This window comes from Podarcis erhardii (assembly GCF_964252035.2).
Source record: "Podarcis erhardii genome assembly, chromosome: 1".
Lineage (NCBI taxonomy): Eukaryota > Metazoa > Chordata > Lepidosauria > Squamata > Lacertidae > Podarcis > Podarcis erhardii.
The window spans coordinates 139,118,155-139,138,434 of NC_138497.1; the positions used below are offsets into that span (position 1 = coordinate 139,118,155).

General features: G+C 42.7%; 1 protein-coding gene and 1 long non-coding RNA gene across 2 annotated transcripts in view; one reads left to right on the plus strand and one right to left on the minus strand.

Moving 5' to 3' along the window:
- Positions 1 to 12,776, plus strand: part of LANCL1 (LanC like glutathione S-transferase 1) — a 32,135-nt gene extending 19,359 nt beyond the window's left edge. The window contains exons 4-10 of the mRNA XM_081841729.1: positions 4,262 to 4,469; positions 8,375 to 8,510; positions 9,361 to 9,507; positions 10,000 to 10,182; positions 10,652 to 10,828; positions 11,701 to 11,773; positions 12,629 to 12,776. Of these exons, the coding sequence (XP_081697855.1) occupies positions 4,262 to 4,469; positions 8,375 to 8,510; positions 9,361 to 9,507; positions 10,000 to 10,182; positions 10,652 to 10,828; positions 11,701 to 11,773; positions 12,629 to 12,705 (1,001 nt within the window). The 3' untranslated portion in view covers positions 12,706 to 12,776. The remainder of the gene's footprint in view (positions 1 to 4,261; positions 4,470 to 8,374; positions 8,511 to 9,360; positions 9,508 to 9,999; positions 10,183 to 10,651; positions 10,829 to 11,700; positions 11,774 to 12,628) is intronic.
- Positions 12,777 to 12,956: 180 nt separating this feature from the next.
- On the minus strand, positions 12,957 to 18,420 carry LOC309335497. Its single transcript, XR_014153544.1, has 2 exons — positions 16,182 to 18,420; positions 12,957 to 16,034 (listed from the first exon to the last, which is right to left on the minus strand). It is a non-coding gene; the product is annotated as an uncharacterized lncRNA (long non-coding RNA).
- Between the last annotated feature and the right edge of the window lie 1,860 nt (positions 18,421 to 20,280).

Sequence of the window (20,280 nt, forward strand, 5' to 3'; positions counted from 1 at the left end):
ATGAATTTTAATAGGGAGAAATGTAAAGTATTGCACTTGGGCAAAAAAAATGAGAGGCACAAATACAAAATGGGTGACACCTGGCTTGAGAGCAGTACATGTGAAAAGGATCTAGGAGTCTTGGTTGACCACAAACTTGACATGAGCCAACAGTGTGATGCGGCAGCTAAAAAAGCCAATGCAATTCTGGACTGCATCAATAGGAGTATTGCATCTAGATCAAGGGAAGTAATAGTGCCACTGTATTCTGCTCTGGTCAGACCTCACCTGGAGTACTGTGTCCAGTTCTGGGCACCACAGTTCAAGAAGGACACTGACAAACTGGAACGTGTCCAGAGGAGGGCAACCAAAATGGTCAAAGGCCTGGAAACGATGCCTTATGAGGAACGGCTAAGGGAGCCGGGCATGTTTAGCCTGGAGAAGAGGAGGTTAAGGGGTGATATGATAGCCATGTTCAAATATATAAAAGGATGTCACATAGAGGAGGGAGAAAGGTTGTTTTCTGCTGCTCCAGAGAAGCGGACACGGAGCAATGGTTCCAAACTACAAGAAAAAAGATTCCACCTAAACATTAGGAAGAACTTCCTGACAGTAAGAGCTGTTCGACAGTGGAATTTGCTGCCAAGGAGTGTGGTGGAGTCTCCTTCTTTGGAGGTCTTTAAGCAGAGGCTTGACAACCATATGTCAGGAGTGCTCTGATGGTGTTTCCTGCTTGGCAGGGGGTTGGACTCGATGGCCCTTGTGGTCTCTTCCGACTCTATGATTCTGTGATTCTATGATTCTATGACTATGGTACAAAATTGTTGTTTTAAAAAGGATTGTGTCTGATCCTTGCATTTCGTTGGCAGCAGCATACTTTCTGTGAAGATCAGGAATTAGTTCTTGAATCCAATATTGGACTGGATCACTTTTTATCTGTAAAGCAACAAACTGAACAGCTACTTAAAGCAATCTAAATATTTACATGCCAAGTTGTTTCTTATGCAGTGTCTGCTGCCTAAATAAGATTGCAGGTGGTAAATCCTATTTGCATCTTAAATGAAAATCTGTTTGGTGTCTTATTTAAGTGGATATCTTTATCCGCAGCACAACTTCTTTTGGTATAATATTAAATTATGGTTGTATTGTTTTGGTATTGAGTTATTTTGTACATTCCTTTTGTATTTGTTATGTTTTGGTTTAAAAGCTTTTTATTAAAACAACTATACACAAAAAAGGATGTCACAGCTGGGCAAATCCTTTTGTGAAGCTCTTACTGTGTGGAAACATCTAGTGGAGTTCCTTCTGCATGTTATGTTCCATGCCAGTGTTTGACAGGGAGTCTGGCCTGTTTAAATACAAGAGAGGGGCACGTTCAGAGGAAGTGTAACCCCATCAAGAGCAGGCGAACTCCCATCCATCTGGTTTAGTGAACGGCCCACTAACAGTGCCTCAGTCCTATCTGGACTGAGTTTCAGTTTGTTGGCTCTCGTTCAGTCCATTACCGGGGCAAGACAAAGGCCCACCACATCAACTGCCTCACCTGCAGATGAGACAGAGAGCTGTGTGTTATCAGCATATTACTGACACCGTACTCCAAAACTCCAGATGACCCCACTCAGCAGTTTCATGTAGGTGTTAAACAGCACAGGGGATAAAATTGAACCCTGAAAAACCCACCTTGCAGGTTCCTTGGGGCCAAAGAGCACTCCCCAAGCATCACCCTCTGGGAACGCCCACACAAGTAGGACTGGAACCACCACAGAACAGAGCCATCCACCTCCCACTTGGACAGCTGCTCCAGAAGGATACCATGGTTGAAGGTATCGAAAGCAGCTGAGAGGCCATGGAGAATTAAAGGGACACATTTCCCCTGTCTCTCTCCTGATAGAGGTCATTATGCAGGACAACCAAAGCAGTTTCTATGCTAAAACTGGTCCTAAACCCCAATTGAAATGGATCTTGAAAATCAGTTTCCTCCAAGGGTACCTGGATCTGGTCCATAACCACCTGCTCAAGAAGCTTGCCCAAGAAGGGAAGATTAGCAACTGGCTGGTAGTTACTTGGATTTTTTGAATCCAGGGAGGGTTTCTTGAGGAGTGGTTTTATCACTGCCTCCTTCAAGCAGCCAGAGACCATCCCCTCTCATAGACAGGCATTAATTGCCTCCCTGGCTCAGCCAGCTGTTCCCTCCCTGTTAGCTTTTGTCAGCCAAGAAGAGCAAGCATCCAAAACACAAGTGGTTGACCTGACTGATCCAAGCACCTTGTCCACATCCTCAAGCCTCACTAACTGATATAAAGATCAGCAGAGCATTATTAGCAAAGAAAATTTTTAAGAGTCCAGAGGGGCAGCTCCAACGATTCTAGGGAAGGAAGTTATTGTCGCCAGTTCTCCCAGTCTTTAAATGATGAGGAATTGCAATGACATTATCGCCAGGTCTTCCTTTAGGCGCAAGAAAAAAATACTGACTTTTGAGATACTTTCCTCAGTGGCAATTTTGTGCTGCCAGGGCAAGCAACTACTCAGCTGTAGGTGGACCTTCTGTCTGTCAAGGACTCGGTGCTGCAGTGTTTTGCTTTACCAAACTCTAGAAAAGTGGCTGGCTGCCTGCCAGCATAAGGTTTTCCCTTCTTAAAAACAGCTTCAGGTGCACACCTTTGCAGACATGACTGATAGTAGCATACATCTGAGCTGCCCTCATTGGAAATACTAACACTGAAACTGCCTACAGAGCGGACAAGGTTATTAACTTTAGCAAGAAATGGAAATTTGCCCTTAATATACATGCTGAATTGAATTGTCTGTGGTGTGAAGCTTTGGAGATTACCCATGCAAAATAAGAAAATGATCTAAATTTAAAACGATCCCCTGTATATTGAAAGGTAATTTTGAAGGCTGTTCTTCTTTTTCCTTTTTCTTTTCTGCACTGAAATCTGAAGACATTGGCTCTATTAATTTAGGCTTAAATACAGAGACCTCTGTCATCTTAAAAATGGTTAATGAGATGGAAAGCACGCTGCTAGGGATAAAATGAGAATTCTGAAGTTGATGCAAGCCGCTGGCTCTTACTGGATTCATTGAGGGTGGTTCACTGTATGTTCAGCTCATGATTAAACCACACTGGTCCAAGCACTGCTTGAATTTGTTTTTAGATTTCTACATTACTATTTAAATAACTAAAGGAGCTTAGCTTATTTGGGGCCTGGACACCCTCAGACATTTTTTGGGGAAATTATTTGGGGCCTGGACACCCTCAGAAATACTGCCTTGTTAACTATTTCCATTTATAACGTATATAGCACTTTCATAATTGCTTTGTGCCTAATAAGAAAACTAAGTGCTTATGAAGCATTCTAAAGGTATTCAAAGGCCTTCCAGTATGTTAATCTTACTGTAATCCTTACAACAGTCCTGTACATTGGATGTGTTCATGTGTGATGCTGACATCGTTAAAACAAGCGCAGTTTAGTAAGCCAACAACAAACCTCAGCTTCAGATCGAGATTTGCTTGCAATAGGCAAACCACAATTAAGCAACTAGGCAGAGTTCATACATAACGCTGAGCCATGGTATAATGAACTATAGTATAGCATTATGTGTGAACCAGGCCATGGTGAGTTCCTGGAAGAACTGTAGGCTTCCTGATTCAGCTCAGTCTTTGTCCACTTTACCAAACCAGCTCTTTTTACAGTCCTGTGTCTCCTTATCCTTGCCACAGTCTTATGAGCTAGTCTTTTGATGGTGGTTTCTTGTCCTACAGTGCAGAACTGGAGCTAGAAATGTGACTTGATGAAGCTGAAGTTTGAAACTGATGGGAAGCTTCAAAAGTGTGTGTGGTGATGGTGCAGGAGACTGAGGTTCCAGTTCAAAGTAGAAAAGTGGTTGTGTCTAAAGTAATGTTCTGAGAACCTCAGCAATTGTCAGTTTCCACAAAAACTACATGCACAAGGAATGTCAGAAATGAAACAGCTGTAGGCATTACACTAGGGAATTACCACAAAATGCACATCTATTGCTCCATTTTTATTTATTTATTTATTTTTTGAAAGACACGGCAGCAAATGTTTACAGTCTCACTGGACAATGCTCGCATTCACCTAAATGCATTTCTGTATTTCCAGACACTCTCTGAATAAAACTGCAATTGTCAGCATGCCCATATGGGTGTCAACAATTGCTGCATTTCTGATCTGTACCAGCGCATAATTGCTGAAATAGATATTAAAATGTTACACAACATCAGAGTTAACTTGGGTTAACTTCTTTAATCTCTTTGCAGGCATTGCTTTGCTATACTTACATCTGTATAATGTCTATGGAGACCCATCCTTCCTCCAGATGGCCCAGGAATATGTCAAGAAGAGCCTGAGCTGCCTGACAAAGCGATTCATCACCTTCTTGTGTGGGGATGCTGGACCTCTGGCCGTGGCTGCTGTGGTATTCCACAAGCTGCAGAACGACAAGCAAGCAGAAGATTGCATTGCCCGGTAATGCCTGAAGGGTATTTCAGCTGATATTCCTCACCACACTAGGATTTATCATCTCAGCCAGGGTAAACTGTAATATCTAGAAAGGAGAAGGCAGTCAAAGAGGTCACTCAAATACCGTTTCCATGAAAACACAATAACGTTTAGGGAGTTCTCCATTCAGTATGCAATACCCATTACTTCAGCCTCAGTAAAAGCCAGTGTTTTCTGTTGCCACTGTAACTGATATTGACGTAAATTTGGAAAGGGCTGTTAGTACACTGCGAAACATTTTGCATTATTTATTTTGACCAAATGGTTTGTCAGGGAAGTGTTGCAAAAGTCACAAATCATATCCATGTCTAACTTTGCAGTTTACTGGGATTTTACTCCCAAGTAAGTGTATAGTATTGCAGCCCAAAGCATCTCTGTCCTAGGTGTGTTCCATCAGGTATATTTTTATTTACTTGCCATACTTGTATGCTGTGTTTCTGCTAATGCATTCAGCGAAGTGTACAGTTTTAATAGTGGCATGCAATCTAACAGACACAACATGAGAAGAAAAAAGGCTGGAGAGACAATAAGCAAATTCACCCACTGGTTCTTAAATCATGTTACATAAATGTTTATGACTGGCTGGAATGAGCACTTAGAGACAGTTTAGGCAGCTGCTCCCAGGTGGACTCATCTCTGCATCTTAGATAGTTTATTACGTGTTTTACTGGTATAAATATACGTATCACTTCAGGTGAACCAGGAGTATGAGAAGAAGAGCCTTGGCGTTGGCTACACATCTTGGCCACAGCCCACCTAATAGGGCACAACGCTCCGTCATACTATTAGGACTTGCATAAAAGCCATTGATATGAAAAGAAAATACACCCTTGCTATTCTTCATCAGTTATGCTACTGACTTTGACCGGTATTATAGTTCATTTTGTAATTAAAGCTACTTTGAACTTTTTTCCATTTGGGCAACATATGATGTGCATTGCATGTCATCTTTATATATTCCCCATGTTTGTGTTTCCTGTTTTATTCTTATCCACATGGATTTCAATATTCCCTGCTGTTTCCCATTTGTCATGTTGTGATTCTGCATATTTCATGTTGTTTTCCTGATGTGGCTCTGGCGTTTACAAAAGGCATGGGCCTGTTATCACTAGAGATAGAAACACATTCTCCATAATAAGAATATTCACTCCAACGCAATCCCACTCTTTGTTTCATTTTGGAAATTACCGGTACTCCTTTGTTCCTTCCACACTTAACCTCAGCTGTGCTACAGAGTGGGAATTTAGTATAATCCCACACTGCCATCTCATGGTACCGTGAGGGTAAGCAGCCTTATATCATAGTGTTGGGAAGGGAGCATAAGAGTCCCTTTGGGGAAAGGATGTCTAAAGCATCCTGAACTGGCAGTTGTCAAATATGCACTCTCTTTATTTACTTTTAATGCTTTTATATAGCTGCTCTATAGCAGGAGATTAAAACCTCAAAGGAAGGAGCAACCACGGAACATCTTGATGTGTTATGCTTTGACTTGCTTTCTTGCTTTTGATCCTAAGCATATTTATTAATCATGGATCTTTTTGCAGCTTGTCCTGTCTCCATCTTCTCCCAACCCTCTGGAGTTTTGCTCCTGTTAGTGGTTGTTCTATTTTGTGTCAGAAAACTGCTACCATGGCCCATTACAATCCACTTTATGCCATCCTCGTACATGATTTTGACTCATTTCTTCTCTGAATCCTTACTGGTGTGGATGTGACCATAACATCTAGCATGTGCTCCAGTTGAGCCACCAGCTAGTGCCAAGTATATTGTTAGGAAATACTTCTTACACCTAGCACATAATTATTTTGTTAGATGGAATCCATGTGCACATTTGCCTCTTTTAAAAATAGACGGTGGGATTTTTGTCTCTTCATTTTAAGGTCTAGTTTACATTAATCTTGCTGGAATTTCATTTTTTCCTGAAATGTATTGAGATGCTATAAAAGGAAGTATGTTGGAAACTCTGATAAATTCATGTGCTTTCACTGGTGGTTTCTCTTGCCACTGGGCCATATTGAGCAGTCAATGGGGAAGCCTGTCTTTTGGTCAAAAACAGTTCCAGAAGGTCTACCTGAAGGAGTCCCTTGTTTGTTTGTGTGCATTTGCCCTTTCCCCTTATATCTACACTAAAGGCCACTTCAGATTTGACTTTTAGTTACTATAGCCATACATGTCAGAGTGATGTTTCGCATGTAATTGGCATACAAGTAATGCACATTTACTTGGTCAAGATTAGCATGGTGATTAAGATTTAGGCCTTATGATCAAAAACAGCTGTTAACTTAGAAGACTTTTTTCTCATTGCTTATTTTGTCAGTTGAAGAGTTCTGTTTGTTTTTGAAAGCTCTCTCCGTGGGGAATCGCTTTTATCCTCCTGATAATTTCATGTATATTGCAGTTCTGTTTCCTTTTCAAGTTACTGGGACTAGCACTAACATTTACACCCGCCTTCCCCAACCAGGAATTTTCAGAGACACTGAGGAGCATTACATTCCCCTCCCTCCCCCCCTTTGTACAAACTAGTCATAACACAGGCCTTGTTCTCACTGAGGTAGTAAATTTGTGTGCACACTGTATGTACCACTTCAGGTTGCATTGGGGGGGGGGGTTCACATGACTGAATGCTCCTCTAGACAAAAATATCAGTGTGCATAGAAAACAACTGTGTCAGAAAAAGGGTGATAAACTTTGTGGTGTGCCTTTTTTTTTTTTAAAGGAAGTCATTTAGTCTGAAGTGATACAGCCCAGACATGGGTTTACTCGTCTTTGGCCAGAGAGCCCGTAATGGTTCTTATCCTTAACCTAAGCAGATTATCATCACCATTTTCAGTTTTTAGTAACCATTGGTCCCAGCCAAGCTAATGAAGGGATGCTTGTTTCCCCCCACTCCTTCTGTTGCTACAACTACGCAAAATGTTCCTCTGACTACTATATGCTAAGGGAATAAATAGGGGTAGAGAAAGATTTGTTTCCTTCATGCCTCCCTAGAAGCATTTTGGAAAGAAAAGACTGGACTAGGTGGACTGTTGGTCTGAGCCAGCAGGTGGTAGGTTAAAACCACCACCATCAAGGAGTGCAGTAGAAATCAGAGCTGGTAAAAACAGAATCATGCTGATTGTCAAAGGACAGATGTTCTCCATGTGCCCTTTGCCCTGCTTTGCTGAACCATTTTCACTAAGGTTCCTTTCCAGCTTTCTCTTAAATCTGCTGAAGCAGCACCAAGAAGGGAAAATACGAACTGCTGCAACCACTTTTTTGGAACAACGGCTGTTGTCTTTGAGTAAGGAGGGAGGATCACTTTTCTTTATATCTCGCTGTCAAGGACAACAGGAAGAAGCAATACTTTGAGAATTAATTTGCATCTTGAATGATTGGGCTACAGAGCTGGAAAGTTAAACTTAAGGCTGCAGAGGTATCCTCAGTCTTGGCTCAACTTTTAAGAAGGTTTTTTTTTGGGGGGGTGTCTGTTTTCAGGCCCTGCTCCCTTACTGTGCAGCTAGGAGAGTGATCTCCTAGCCTTATTCTATTTCATAATGCCAAATGGCAGGCAGCAAAGCTATCCCCCACACCAAAAAAAATATCTGCTGGCTTTGTCATTGGGAGCACAGCTATCCTCCAGAAACTAAAGTCAAAAATAGCCCTGAAGTTTTGATTTTATACTTTATTCACTTGTAATTGGGGGAGAAATTATCATGCAAACAGTATCAGTGTTTAGTGGGTAGAATGCCAGATTTACAAACAAAGAGGAGTAACAAACTTTGTTGTTTAGAATTGTACCCACAAATTGAAAAATGTGTATATCACTGAATTTGTACATGCTGTGTGTGTGTGTGTGTGTTAAGATGTATAAGTCTCATGTTTTATCTTTCAAGCTTGCTTCATCTGCCCAAACTTGACCCTCGGGTCCCTGACGAGATGCTCTATGGACGTATGGGGTACTTGTATGCTTTGCTGTTTGTGAACAAGCAATTTGGAGAGGAAAAGATTCCTCAAAACCATATTCAACAGGTACTGTGCTCTTCCACCTTAAACTATTTAAACTATTCATCTTCTCTGCCTCCTGTACAAGCAGAAATCCTTGTGCATCTGATGGGATGCGGTAGTTGAATGCTATGCACACTAAGTCCATGATTATTATTTTATAGGGCTTGTCCGCACTTTGGGGTTCCCCGTGCCTGGAAAACACAGGTCCAAGCGGTTTCCCCCTTGCACCACTCCTTTCGCAGAGAAAACCCACTCCTTAGCTCTAAATCAGAACAAACACCAGTGTGTGGAAGACATGATTGCTGTTTGCTCCAGCTGAGTGCTAAAGACTGTTCCCACCCCGAGAAAGTGCTGGGGCCTGAGGGAGTGTGGATAAGCCCTAAGTTTGACCGTGACAAACAAAATTTCAAAGCATCCATTTCAGAACAGTAGTCACTTGAGAAAAGCAGAAATAATTGACTGCTTTTCTAAACTGAAAGCTTCAGAATCATAGAATCATAGAGTTGGAAGAGACCACAAGGGCCATCGAGTCCAACCCCCTGCCAAGCAGGAAACACCATCAGAGCACTCCTGACATATGGTTGTCAAGCCTCTGCTTAAAGACCTCCAAAGAAGGAGACTCCACCACACTCCTTGGCAGCAAATTCCACTGTCGAACAGCTCTTACTGTCAGGAAGTTCTTCCTAATGTTTAGGTGGAATCTTTTTTCTTGTAGTTTGGAACCATTGCTCCGTGTCCGCTTCTCTGGAGCAGCAGAAAACAACCTTTCTCCCTCCTCTATGTGACATCCTTTTATGAATGTTGCCATTGGCCACTTCAGTTTGTTTGTTTGTTTGTTTTTGTCATCCACCATTTATTTCTGATTTTCCTGCAGGTCTGTGAGGCAGTCATGGCATCTGGCGAGAACCTAGCCAAGAGACGGAACTTCACAGCTAAGAGCCCCCTGATGTATGAATGGTACCAGGAATATTATGTAGGAGCTGCTCATGGCCTAGCAGGGATCTATTACTATCTCATGCAGGTGAGAGGCATCCTTCAGAGTGGAGGAGGTCCACTTGTCTGTACTGTATGAAACTTCTGATTGATTGATTGATTGATTGATTGATTTGCATACCACCCTTCATCTGAAGATCACAGGGCAGTTCACTACATAAAAATACAAAATAGAAACACGAAAGACATAATAAAAACAAAAGAAAACCATAACCCCCCCCAAACCCCACATTTAAATGGACATAGGATGTTTATCAGCTAAAGGCCTAGTTGAAGAGGAACATTTTCTCCTGGTGCCTTGAAGGTGCCAGGTGAGCCTCCCTGGGGAGAGCATTCCCCAAATAGGGAGCCACTGTGGGGGTGGGGAGCATTTTCATGTTGCTACCCTCCAGAATTCTTGTTTTGCCCCAGAGACAGAAAATGAGAAAAGACACAAAGTTAGCATATTTGATGCATTGAAAGCTGGCTGAAGCAGTGCTTCATCTGTGATTTAACATGGTGCTTGTCTTTTATCTCTCAGCCTGGCCTTGGAGTGAGTCAGGCAAAGCTGCACAATGTGGTCAAGCCCAGTGTGGATTACGTCTGCCAGCTGAAGTTCCCATCGGGCAATTACCCGCCATGCATTGAAGATAAGAGAGACCTGCTGGTCCATTGGTGCCACGGTGCTCCTGGTGTTATCTACATGCTCCTTCAGGCCTATAAGGTAAGCAGGAGGCTTTGCCAAAGAGAGATGGGCAATAACAGTAAGGAAACCTAACACGTTTTCACCCCTGCTTACAAGGAGATTATAATATTTAAATGCAATAACTCCTCTGCCCCCTTCTGAAATGGAAATTAGACTTTTACAAATGATTCCTGAAGACGTCCTTGTCATGCATCCTGAATGCAGGACATTCTTATTGCTCAGAGTTGGCCATGTGTCCTGTTCTGTGGCGATTGACTAATGGTGACAGCCAGTTGTGACTTAAATAATGGTCATGCTCCTTCCATTTATCACTCCAAAAGTCTTTGAAGGTAAGGCAAAGTCACTGTGTTCTTGTCCAAGTTTGTGTGTGTGTGAGAGAGAGACCACTCCTTGATAAAAGAGCTAATTGGCAAAAGTATGCCCGAGTCCTCCCTGTTCCAGTCTCGGATGATGACGCCGCAGGGCAAAACACTTCTTGTCTCCGCAGGTGTTTGGCGAACAGAAGTATCTCAGCGATGCCTTGCAGTGTGCTGAAGTGATTTGGCAGTGGGGGTTGCTGAAGAAAGGTTACGGGCTGTGTCACGGTACAGCTGGCAATGCATATGCGTTCCTGACTCTTTACAACCTCACTCAAGACATGAAATATCTCTACAGAGCCTGCAAGGTGTGACACACACACACACACACACACACACACGAACTTTGTTTGGGATGAGCATGTTTTCTTTTGAGGTAGTCGTCAAAAGCAATTTTTGGATAAAGAAAAGGGCATGCTAACATCCTGAGAAGAAACTAAGCTGTATCCACTAACTGAAGGTTGATCCTATCACATGACAAAATCGTTTGTGATAAGCCTTCAAATGCCAGCCTGCTAAGGACTCGGGGAGATCCTCAACTTTAGTCATACTTGGAATAGATCCATTAAAACCAATTTACTTAAGTCCCTTGATTTCAGTGAATCTATTCTGAGTATGACAGATGTTTGATATCACTCCTGGGATGTGGAATACTTTTCTTTTTTTAAAGGCTTGTCTGCATTTTGAAAGGAGCTCACAGGCTGCCCCAAATGAAGATTATTTGTTGCCTCTGGATCATGAGCTCTGCTTCGGGGTTTTCCCCAGACTTAGGAAATCATGAAATGTGATAATAATTGGAAAGCTGGCCTTCACATGTTGCAAAACTTCTGTGTGCAAGGTGCTTCTATTAATGAGTCACTCATATAGAGGTCACAGTAATTAAAAGTGCATGACCTGTTTTTCTAAAATGCTTGATATGATGATACTTAAAGTGTAGCGGTAGCTGTGTGAAAAATACGATGTCCCTGTTCCATGTTTCTCTTCCTGCCACCTTTGGCAGATCTGTGGTGATCTATGTCTAATGCTACTCTGCCTCACATCTTTCAGTCCCAGTATTTAATTTGTCCCAGGGCCCACTGGCGTATCAGAGGCATTCTGCTGATTATATAACCCCTGATTATACAGGGGATCTTTAATACAGGATTGTGCCTTAGTCTTCTTAACTTCTTTCTTTTCTTAGTTTGCAGAATGGTGCTTGAGTTATGGGCAGCATGGTTGTCGGACACCAGACACTCCATTTTCTCTCTTTGAAGGTAATCATTGTTAAGCTTGTTCCTCCTTAACGATTTTCCTTAAAGTTTTTAACGTGTGATATTTTATTGTATTTTTGCTTTCTATGGAAGCCGCCCAGAGTGGCTGGGGAGGCCCAGCCAGATGAGCGGGGTATAAATAAATTATTATTATTATTATTATTATTATTATTATTATTATTATTATTATTATTTTCAGGTGTAAATGTATCTACTCCACAGTTCTCCCAGCCCAGAATTCGGCATCAGCTCACTAGAGCATGTGGTTGAAAGTAAGCACATGTGGGGCCTGGTCAAATCAGCTGAAGCACTGTCATTCGAAGCTTATGCTGAAAAGGAAAACACTGTAGAGCAGGCACCCCCAACCTTCGGCCCTCCAGATGTTTTGGACTACAATTCCCATCATCCCTGACCACTGGTCCTGTTAGCTAGGGATCATGGGAGTTGTAGGCCAAAACATCTGGAGGGCCACAGGTTGGGCGTGCCTGCTGTAGAGGAAGTTAAGTTTGTCACGTCTAGCTGTGGTAGGCCTGGCTTCCCTTGTTCCAGTACTTTAGGCTGAAGCCCCCCATAGCTCAGCTGGATCTGCAGGTTGTCCTTAACATCCAGGGATCTGGGATCCTGCTCCACTTGGATTGTCACTCGCGTTGGCTTTCAGAACCATTGATCGGCTAACTCTCCAGGATCCAAACAAACTTCTAAAGACTTTGCAGGGATTGTTTGGCTGCCACCAGGCTCAGTAAAGAACCACAGAAACCAATTCTGCAGGGTCCGTTGCGTATGCTGCTCTAGAGCTAAGGAAACACCACATTCCTTATGCTGTAAGTAATTGCTATTCTATGTCTTTTGTCTCCTCAGGAATGGCTGGAACAATATATTTTCTTGCTGACCTGCTGGTACCAGCCAAGGCCAGGTTCCCAGCTTTTGAACTGTAAATTCCATCCCAGGATGAAGCTTGTTGCACTTCATATCTTTGGAAAAGGCAGATTAAATAGATTTCATCTCATATCTTGGCTAACATGGGAAAATCTTTGGGGTTTATCAGTATTTTACATTCTTTTCAGTGTCCAATCTGCTTTTAAAAGTTACTAGCCGTTTTATTATGTGCATTGTTTAGGTTTACAAGTAAGGAACAGGGTTTTAAAGCTGGCAAATGCACTATATTTTGTTGGAGTATTTTTTTAAAAAAAAACCTTGCTATTTTATGTATCTTATTTTGAGGAAGGGAGGCTTTTCCCATTATGAATATATCTTTCTCAGTTTTAATGATAAGGGTGCAACTTGGTTAATGTTTTAGAAATATAGAAGGGATAAAATATATGGAGCCCAGTTGTTTGTTGTGTGTGTGTGTGTTATCCCTTCTATCTTTCAAATTACATAACATGTAAGAAATAAGGAGGGGAAAATACAGTTGGAATTAAACATACAGAGAACAAAGGAGGTGTAAATTGGGGTTATTGCATTCATAATCTTCAAGAATAATTATTAATATTGGAGGGTAATAACATTTATTTCCTGCTCCCCCTTGTGTTAAGAGGTATTGTCCTCAGGGTCCTTGTGATACTCTCATTTTCAAGCTGGAACCTTGGTGGCGGTTTTTAAGTAGCTACAGCTACAGGACAGGTTGTTCTTGAATAGCAGCAGTGCTTGCTTATGACGTTCTTCAGTATCTCTGCAAAGGCTTGTAGCTATGACAGGAATGTACCAAAGTCTTGTCGTTCTACTTTTAAGCAAAGGTTCTGTTTACTGTTGCTTGCTGCGTCAGCACCCAGTGCATAAGCTTATAACCCCTTGAAGTGATAATGCAGTTTCTTCAGTGAATGCTTTGAGATCTGTGGCAACCTAGTCTAACAGAGACATTGTGCATTTGCACGTGTTACCTCATGTATTTTTCAATCTGCAACAGATTGCAACTAATTTGCATCCTCTATAGCGCATCAGTGTGCTACCAGATCTTTGTGAAAAGGGCTATCTAAACCGTAATTTGGTGTCAGACTGCAACGTGGCATAAGCTTGACTTAATAGTAGATTCTCAAAGTATTCTTAAAAGTGGAAAGTACCCGTATGAAGTCAGGTAGGCAGCAAACCTCAACTGATCTGGGGCTGTGTAAGTGATATGGAAAGCTCAATTTCAGGTTCTGCTTCAGAGGATGACGAGATAGTTGGTCTCGGGGTCCTGGAAAATGCCCAGAGTGCCTGCTGCTCTATTGCTGCTACTATGTTCCCTTTGTCCAGCGTATCCAATATATGATCAGATTTAGCCTAAAGCATTTCTAGGTTTGCACGTCCCGATTCTCCGAGGTTAGGGGGACCCACTGAGGGGGCCTTGCCTGAGAGCCCCAAAATCCCGGAGTCGGCCTGGTAAGTGTCACTGATAGCTGACTGCTTGACTCCTTCCAGTTGATTGTTGGAAGTGACTGACAACTCTGTAGTCTTCCCCATCCCATGTCAGCATAAATTACTAGGTTTTCCAGTGTATATTATAATGGAGCAGCTTAAAAATACCTTCAGAGGAGCAGCAGCCAAAGGTTGATTGGGATCTGCTAGTAGATTTGGTGTAGATAAGTAAGTAGATAAGTTTTAATAATAGTTCTTTAATAATAGTAGCAACAAAACAAAACAACTTTTCCCATCTAACTTAATATGCTGAAATGAAGAAAGCTAACCAGGAGCATTAAAAGACTATGAGCTAACTCTAAGGACAGATCTTTTGTGTCTGCCTCTGGGTTGTAGATTTTTCGGGTTCTAGCAGAAATACAAAGTAGATCTGAAAAACCTGAAGTTTACCCTGTCCTGTTTTAGACCAGTTGTTCTGAAGACGTTGCCATCTCCTTGACTTTCAGGCAAAGCATTTCCACACTGGTGTGGACAATTAAATTGAAGCCTTTTAAACACAATGAAGCTAATTTGCCTGTTGCCAGATGTCACAGTTGTCACAATTAAAACCGCTTTGGACCAGTATCTTGTCATATTCTTTCTGAACATCAGCTATGTTGTGAATAAATTAAAATTGCACTTCCAAGGATAGAGATTACAGCCTGCGCTGAACTTGCATCTTCCCTTTAACTATAGATTCCCTGGCCCTCAGAGTATGCAGTGAGTCTCCCCAAAAGGACACAAGCAATCGTCAAGAGTGGCACAGTTTCTCTCTTCCAGCCCAACATGCATTGATAGAGCACAGAGGTACACATACCCCTCTCAAAATCAGTAGCTGCACCCACGTGCACTCACGAAGTTTGTTGTTAAGCCCTTTTATGGGTTCCTGCTTTGAGAACTGCTTCCCCTATTTGACGCCAGAGCCAAGATGAGAGCAGGCAGTGCCTAGTGCTTGCCTATGTCCTCAGCTACAACTTTATTTAACCAAGGAGGTTCACCACGACAGCTTTGGGGAACCTGTGTGCCAGAGAGTCACCATGGCTACAGCTTTTAATTTAGAAACATTTGTACCAGCTTATATTTGAATGTTTTTGAAACTGCAGGGGGAAATGGCTCATTGGCTGGAAGCTGTGAAACATTTAATAAAGTTCAACCCTGAAGAATAGACTCTTATTTTTCATCTTTCACGTGCCCATGTATATGTGTGTGCATGCTTATGTTCAATACTCATATGCTAAAATCAAAAAATCCACAAATAAAACAGATTTTAGTTCTTAAAGTGTGGAAAAATTAGCATGCATATTGGGTTTACAGTGAACAAGGGTGATGTGTAATGTTTGTCATACTTAGAGACTGCTTAAGCCACAAATTATAACGGGCCTACTCAGAGTATGACAAATGTTGCTTATCACCCTGTGTTATTTGTTATTTTTATAGACTTACAACATGATTACAACCTGCCTATAAATTTTTGTTACACATTTGATAAAATTGTTTAGAGGCGCTTAAGGGGCTGCTGCTTCTCCAGCAGGTGGTGCTGCCGTCTGGTGGGTTCTTGCCTCTCATGAGCAAACACTGGGATGCTGTCTTAAGGATAATGTAAACCATTAAAGTCACCAGATTCAAAAGTCTGTTAGTCTGTTGAAGTCAAAACTGTGGAGCCCTGTGCCTCCCCCCCCCCCACACACACACCCTGAGAGCGTCTTGTGAATTCAGCCATGCAACAATTAAATGCTTAGGCTTTCAAGTGCTGCATGATTCTGCCCCCTTTCAGAGTGTCAGTGTTCCTTGGCTCTTAGGATTTACTGCTGCTGATTTTAAATGGGCCCAGTCATCTGATTTTAACAGCAGCATGGTTGCAGAAGTTTAGCGTGTGAGCCTTTTCTCTCTGTGCTAGGAAAACCCCTGCTAAATTTATGTGTAACAGGGTCCTTTTTTTTTCCTTGTTGTATAATTAAAAAACTTTTTTTAAAAAATAACAGGGTCCTTTTAAAGGTATTGAAACAGAATCATTGGGGGTGGGGAGTGTGAGAGCCTGTTCTGAGGAACTATCATCCCTACTAAGCGTCCCCTCAACCTCTATCATGGAATCCTACATAAAGGAGAAGGCAAACAGTGGTTGCATCACATATTTCCATAGTTGTGTGGGTCATTTATTCCAGTTATTTACACCCCATCCTTTAGCCAGAAAAGCTCCTAGGAATAAAGCTTAGGTAAAGGTAAAGGGACCCCTGACCATTAGGTCCAGTTGTGACCGACTCTGGGGTTGAGGTGCTCTTCTCGCTTTATTGGCTGAGGGAGCCGGCATACAGCTTCCAGGTCATGTGGCCAGCATGACTGAGCCGCTTCTGGCGAACCAGAGCAGCGCACGGAAACGACGTTTACCTTCCCGTTGGAGTGGTACCTATTTATCTACTTGCACTTTGACGTGCTTTCGAACTGCTAGGTTGGCAGGAGCAGGGACCAAGCAACGGGAGCTCACCCTATCACAGGGATTCGAACCGCCGACCTTCTGATCAGCAAGCCCTAGGCTCTGTGGTTTAACCCACAGCTTAGGAATAAATAAAAAATGACAGACCCTGCCCTCAAGCTTAGCGTCTGAAAAGCTTACACAAAATGAAAAAGTGTCGTCATAGCTTTGAGATGTGGCAACTCCCCCCCCCCCCATATGTTACAGCAGTCAAGCAGAAACGTTACCAAAATGAAACATTTGGGGTAGGGTGTGGCCACAATGCCTTTGCTGCAAAGCTAAGCAGGGTCCAGTATAGTTTCAGATTGAATGGGGAACTGTTGAGATTCCTGCATTGCAGGGGTTGGACTAGATGATCCCTGGGGACACTTCCAACAATTCCATGAATGCATACCAGAAAGGAATACTCTTTGCAAGAGGCATGCAGAGATAAGCAAGACTGATAAATCTTCAGATATGTCAGATGGCCAACGTTAACCCTTTGCTTCATAGCAGCTGTAGCATTCTGCTCAGACGACTTCTTGAAAATTCTTCTACGTCCCACCCCCCTTGAGACAGACTGAATGGCTGAGCCGCGTTCCACATTCCATGCATGCTATAAGTGCTTATTAGCAACAGCTGCAAACACCAGGAAAAAATGGCAGCACTTTTCCTTATATGGCAAACACCTAAGAGATCACTGGCATCTTTTTTTAGGCAAAATGGATTTATATCAGACTAGTAGGAGGCTAGCAGACCACAGCTTCGAGCACAGAGACTTGGTATCACCTGCATCTCAAGGCACCTCCGATAACACTGGTATCTTTGGGTACCCCTTTCTTCTTTAGGGCTTTTCGGACATTTCCCCTCACACATTTGCCATCATCACATGATGGGCAGAATGGGGGGCTGCGCTCCCTGACCCTACATGGTGGCATTTTCAAACAAGCCCCTATATATTGCAGGCTGAATGTCTACAGTGGGAAACTTTTTCTACTCATTGTAGGCCCTCATCCTCCCCTTAAGGGGTTCTAAAGCGTACATAAAGCCCCCCAATATGTGGAGGGGTGCAGCAAGGCCAGGGAACAGGCCCCCGCTCACACAATGGATGCCTGAATAGGGCTTTTTGGGGTTAAGAGATCTGTGGTGTAATTTTTGCTGAAAATGCCAAAATAAACCAAATACATGCATAATTCAAAGTCTTTGGCTTGATACGTTAAAGCTACCGGTAAGTCAGACAACAACGTTTATCTGTGGATGCCGCCCCCCTGTTAATGTTTACGTAACTTAGGTTTCAAACTATGTCCACAGAATATCTAGCTGGGTTTTTTTTATAGGGCCAACAAATTACTGCATTTCAGTATGCCGATCAGGCTAGATCAAAGACATGGTGTGCTTGTACTGCCATTTATGCTATTCACCTGGAGATAGATATACCTATTTCAGAATTTCCTTAAAGGTACAATGGATTATTTCAAAATTAGACGGTAGCTGGCTGACAGAGACAAGTTTGTTATCTGTAGGTTTATATGCACTGAGGTGAGAAAGATAATCTAAATTATTTGGGGAACTTTACCATTCTTTGTTGGGATAGTTTGCAGTTCTGCAAATTGTTTAAAGATAAAAATTTAAACATGTATCCATCTCCAGTGTGAGAAATTTTGGAGATTGCTTAACTAGTCCTCCTTTCTGCATGTCCAGATATGTGAAACCAGAGCTAATTTTCTAGGAAAAATAGGTGCTGGAGCTCACTATGAATGTCTCCCTTGCCTCTTATAATGGCAGTGGCACCCAGTTCTGGCTGAAAAAAAGCCCTGTGTAAAACAAATCTTTCCGGGACACCTGGCTTGAGAGCAGTACATGTGAAAAGGATCTAGGAGTCTTGGTTGACCACAAATTTGACATGAGCCAACAGTGTGACGCGGCAGCTAAAAAAGCCAATGCAATTCTGGGCTGCATCCATAGGAGTATTGCATCTAGATCAAGGGAAGTAATAGTGCCACTGTATTCTGCTCTGGTCAGACCTCACCTGGAGTACTGTGTCCAGTTCTGGGCACCACAGTTCAAGAAGGACACTGACAAACTGGAACGTGTCCAGAGGAGGGCAACCAAAATGGTCAAAGGCCTGGAAATGATGCCTTATGAGGAACGGCTAAGGGAGCTGGGCATGTTTAGCCTGGAGAAGAGGAGGTTAAGGGGTGATATGATAGCCATGTTCAAATATATAAAAGGATGTCACATAGAAGAGGGAGAAAGGTTGTTTTCTGCTGCTCCCGAGAAGCGGACACGGAGCAATGGTTCCAAACTACAAGAAAAAAGATTCCACCTAAACATTAGGAGGAACTTCCTGACAGTAAGAGCTGTTCGACAGTGGAATTTGCTGCCAAGGAGTGTGGTGGAGTCTCCTTCTTTGGAGGTCTTTAAGCAGAGGCTTGACAACCATATGTCAGGAGTGTTCTGATGGCGTTTCCTGCTTGGCAGGGGGTTGGACTCGATGGCCCTTGTGGTCTCTTCCAACTCTAGGATTCTATGATTCTATGTGGCCAGCATGACTGAGCTGCTTCTGGTGAAACCAGAGCAGTGCACAGAAACGACATTTACTTTCCCGCCAGAGCGGTACCTATCTATCTACTTGCACTTTTGGGTTTGCTTTCGAACTGCTCGGTTGGCAGGAGCAGGGACTGAGCAACGGGAGCTCACTCCGTTGTGTGGATTTGAACCGCTGACCATTATATGTGTGTCAACTATTATAGGATACATGAAATGCTGTTGTGGGGGGTGGGATCCTCTCTCTCAGAAGACCCACACATCTAATCTCAAGCAAGCAGCAACACTCTCTTCAATTTGTGCAGCGGAATCCAGTCCATTTCTATGCATGTTCTACTGGCTTTATTGTGTTTTCCTCTAAAGTAAGTGTACATCAAATTCAGTGCTAAGGTTCTTCTTTATATGCACATGAACTGGGAGCTTTTTAAATATTTAGGTTAGCTGGAAAAGATTGTGCACTGTGCATTCATTTACCCAACTGTTGCTAGGCTGATTTACAGTCTCCTGCTCCAGCTGCTTACATAGAAGACAACCACTGAGTTGGGAGGAAACGAATTATGAAGTAGCTCCACAGCAAGAGGTGGCTGCTCAGACCTTGATTCATCTTAAGAGTCTGTAAAGAGTCTGTAAAAATGGTGACATGGTGTCTAGGAGACTGCTGCTAGAGAAAACAAGGGTGGTATTTGAGGCTGGCAAAGAAATATGAACTAGCTCTTCTCCCAAAGCATTTCCACATGGCTCAGAAATTTCCGGAAACAGGTACAAGTGTTTGTGCTAGAGGTGTTCACAGCAGCCACAATTTGTTGCAATTTTTGCGGTGACTGTAACTGAAACCACGGGCGATTCCTCATCATCTGTAAATCCATTTGGAGACAGACGCATAAATAGTTACCCTTCAGCATGCAACAGTGTACAGAACTGGAACAAATGTTTCACGACTGTTGCTCTAATAGGATTATTTGAGTTGATCAAATTTCCAGTAAAGTCATATCTCGGGTTACAGACGCTTCAGAATGTGTGTTTTCGGGTTGCGCACCGCGCCGAACCTGGAAGTACCAGGACGGGTTACTTCCGTGTTTCGGCGCTCACGCATGTGCAGAAGCGCCAAATCGTGACCCGCGCATGCACAGGCATGGCA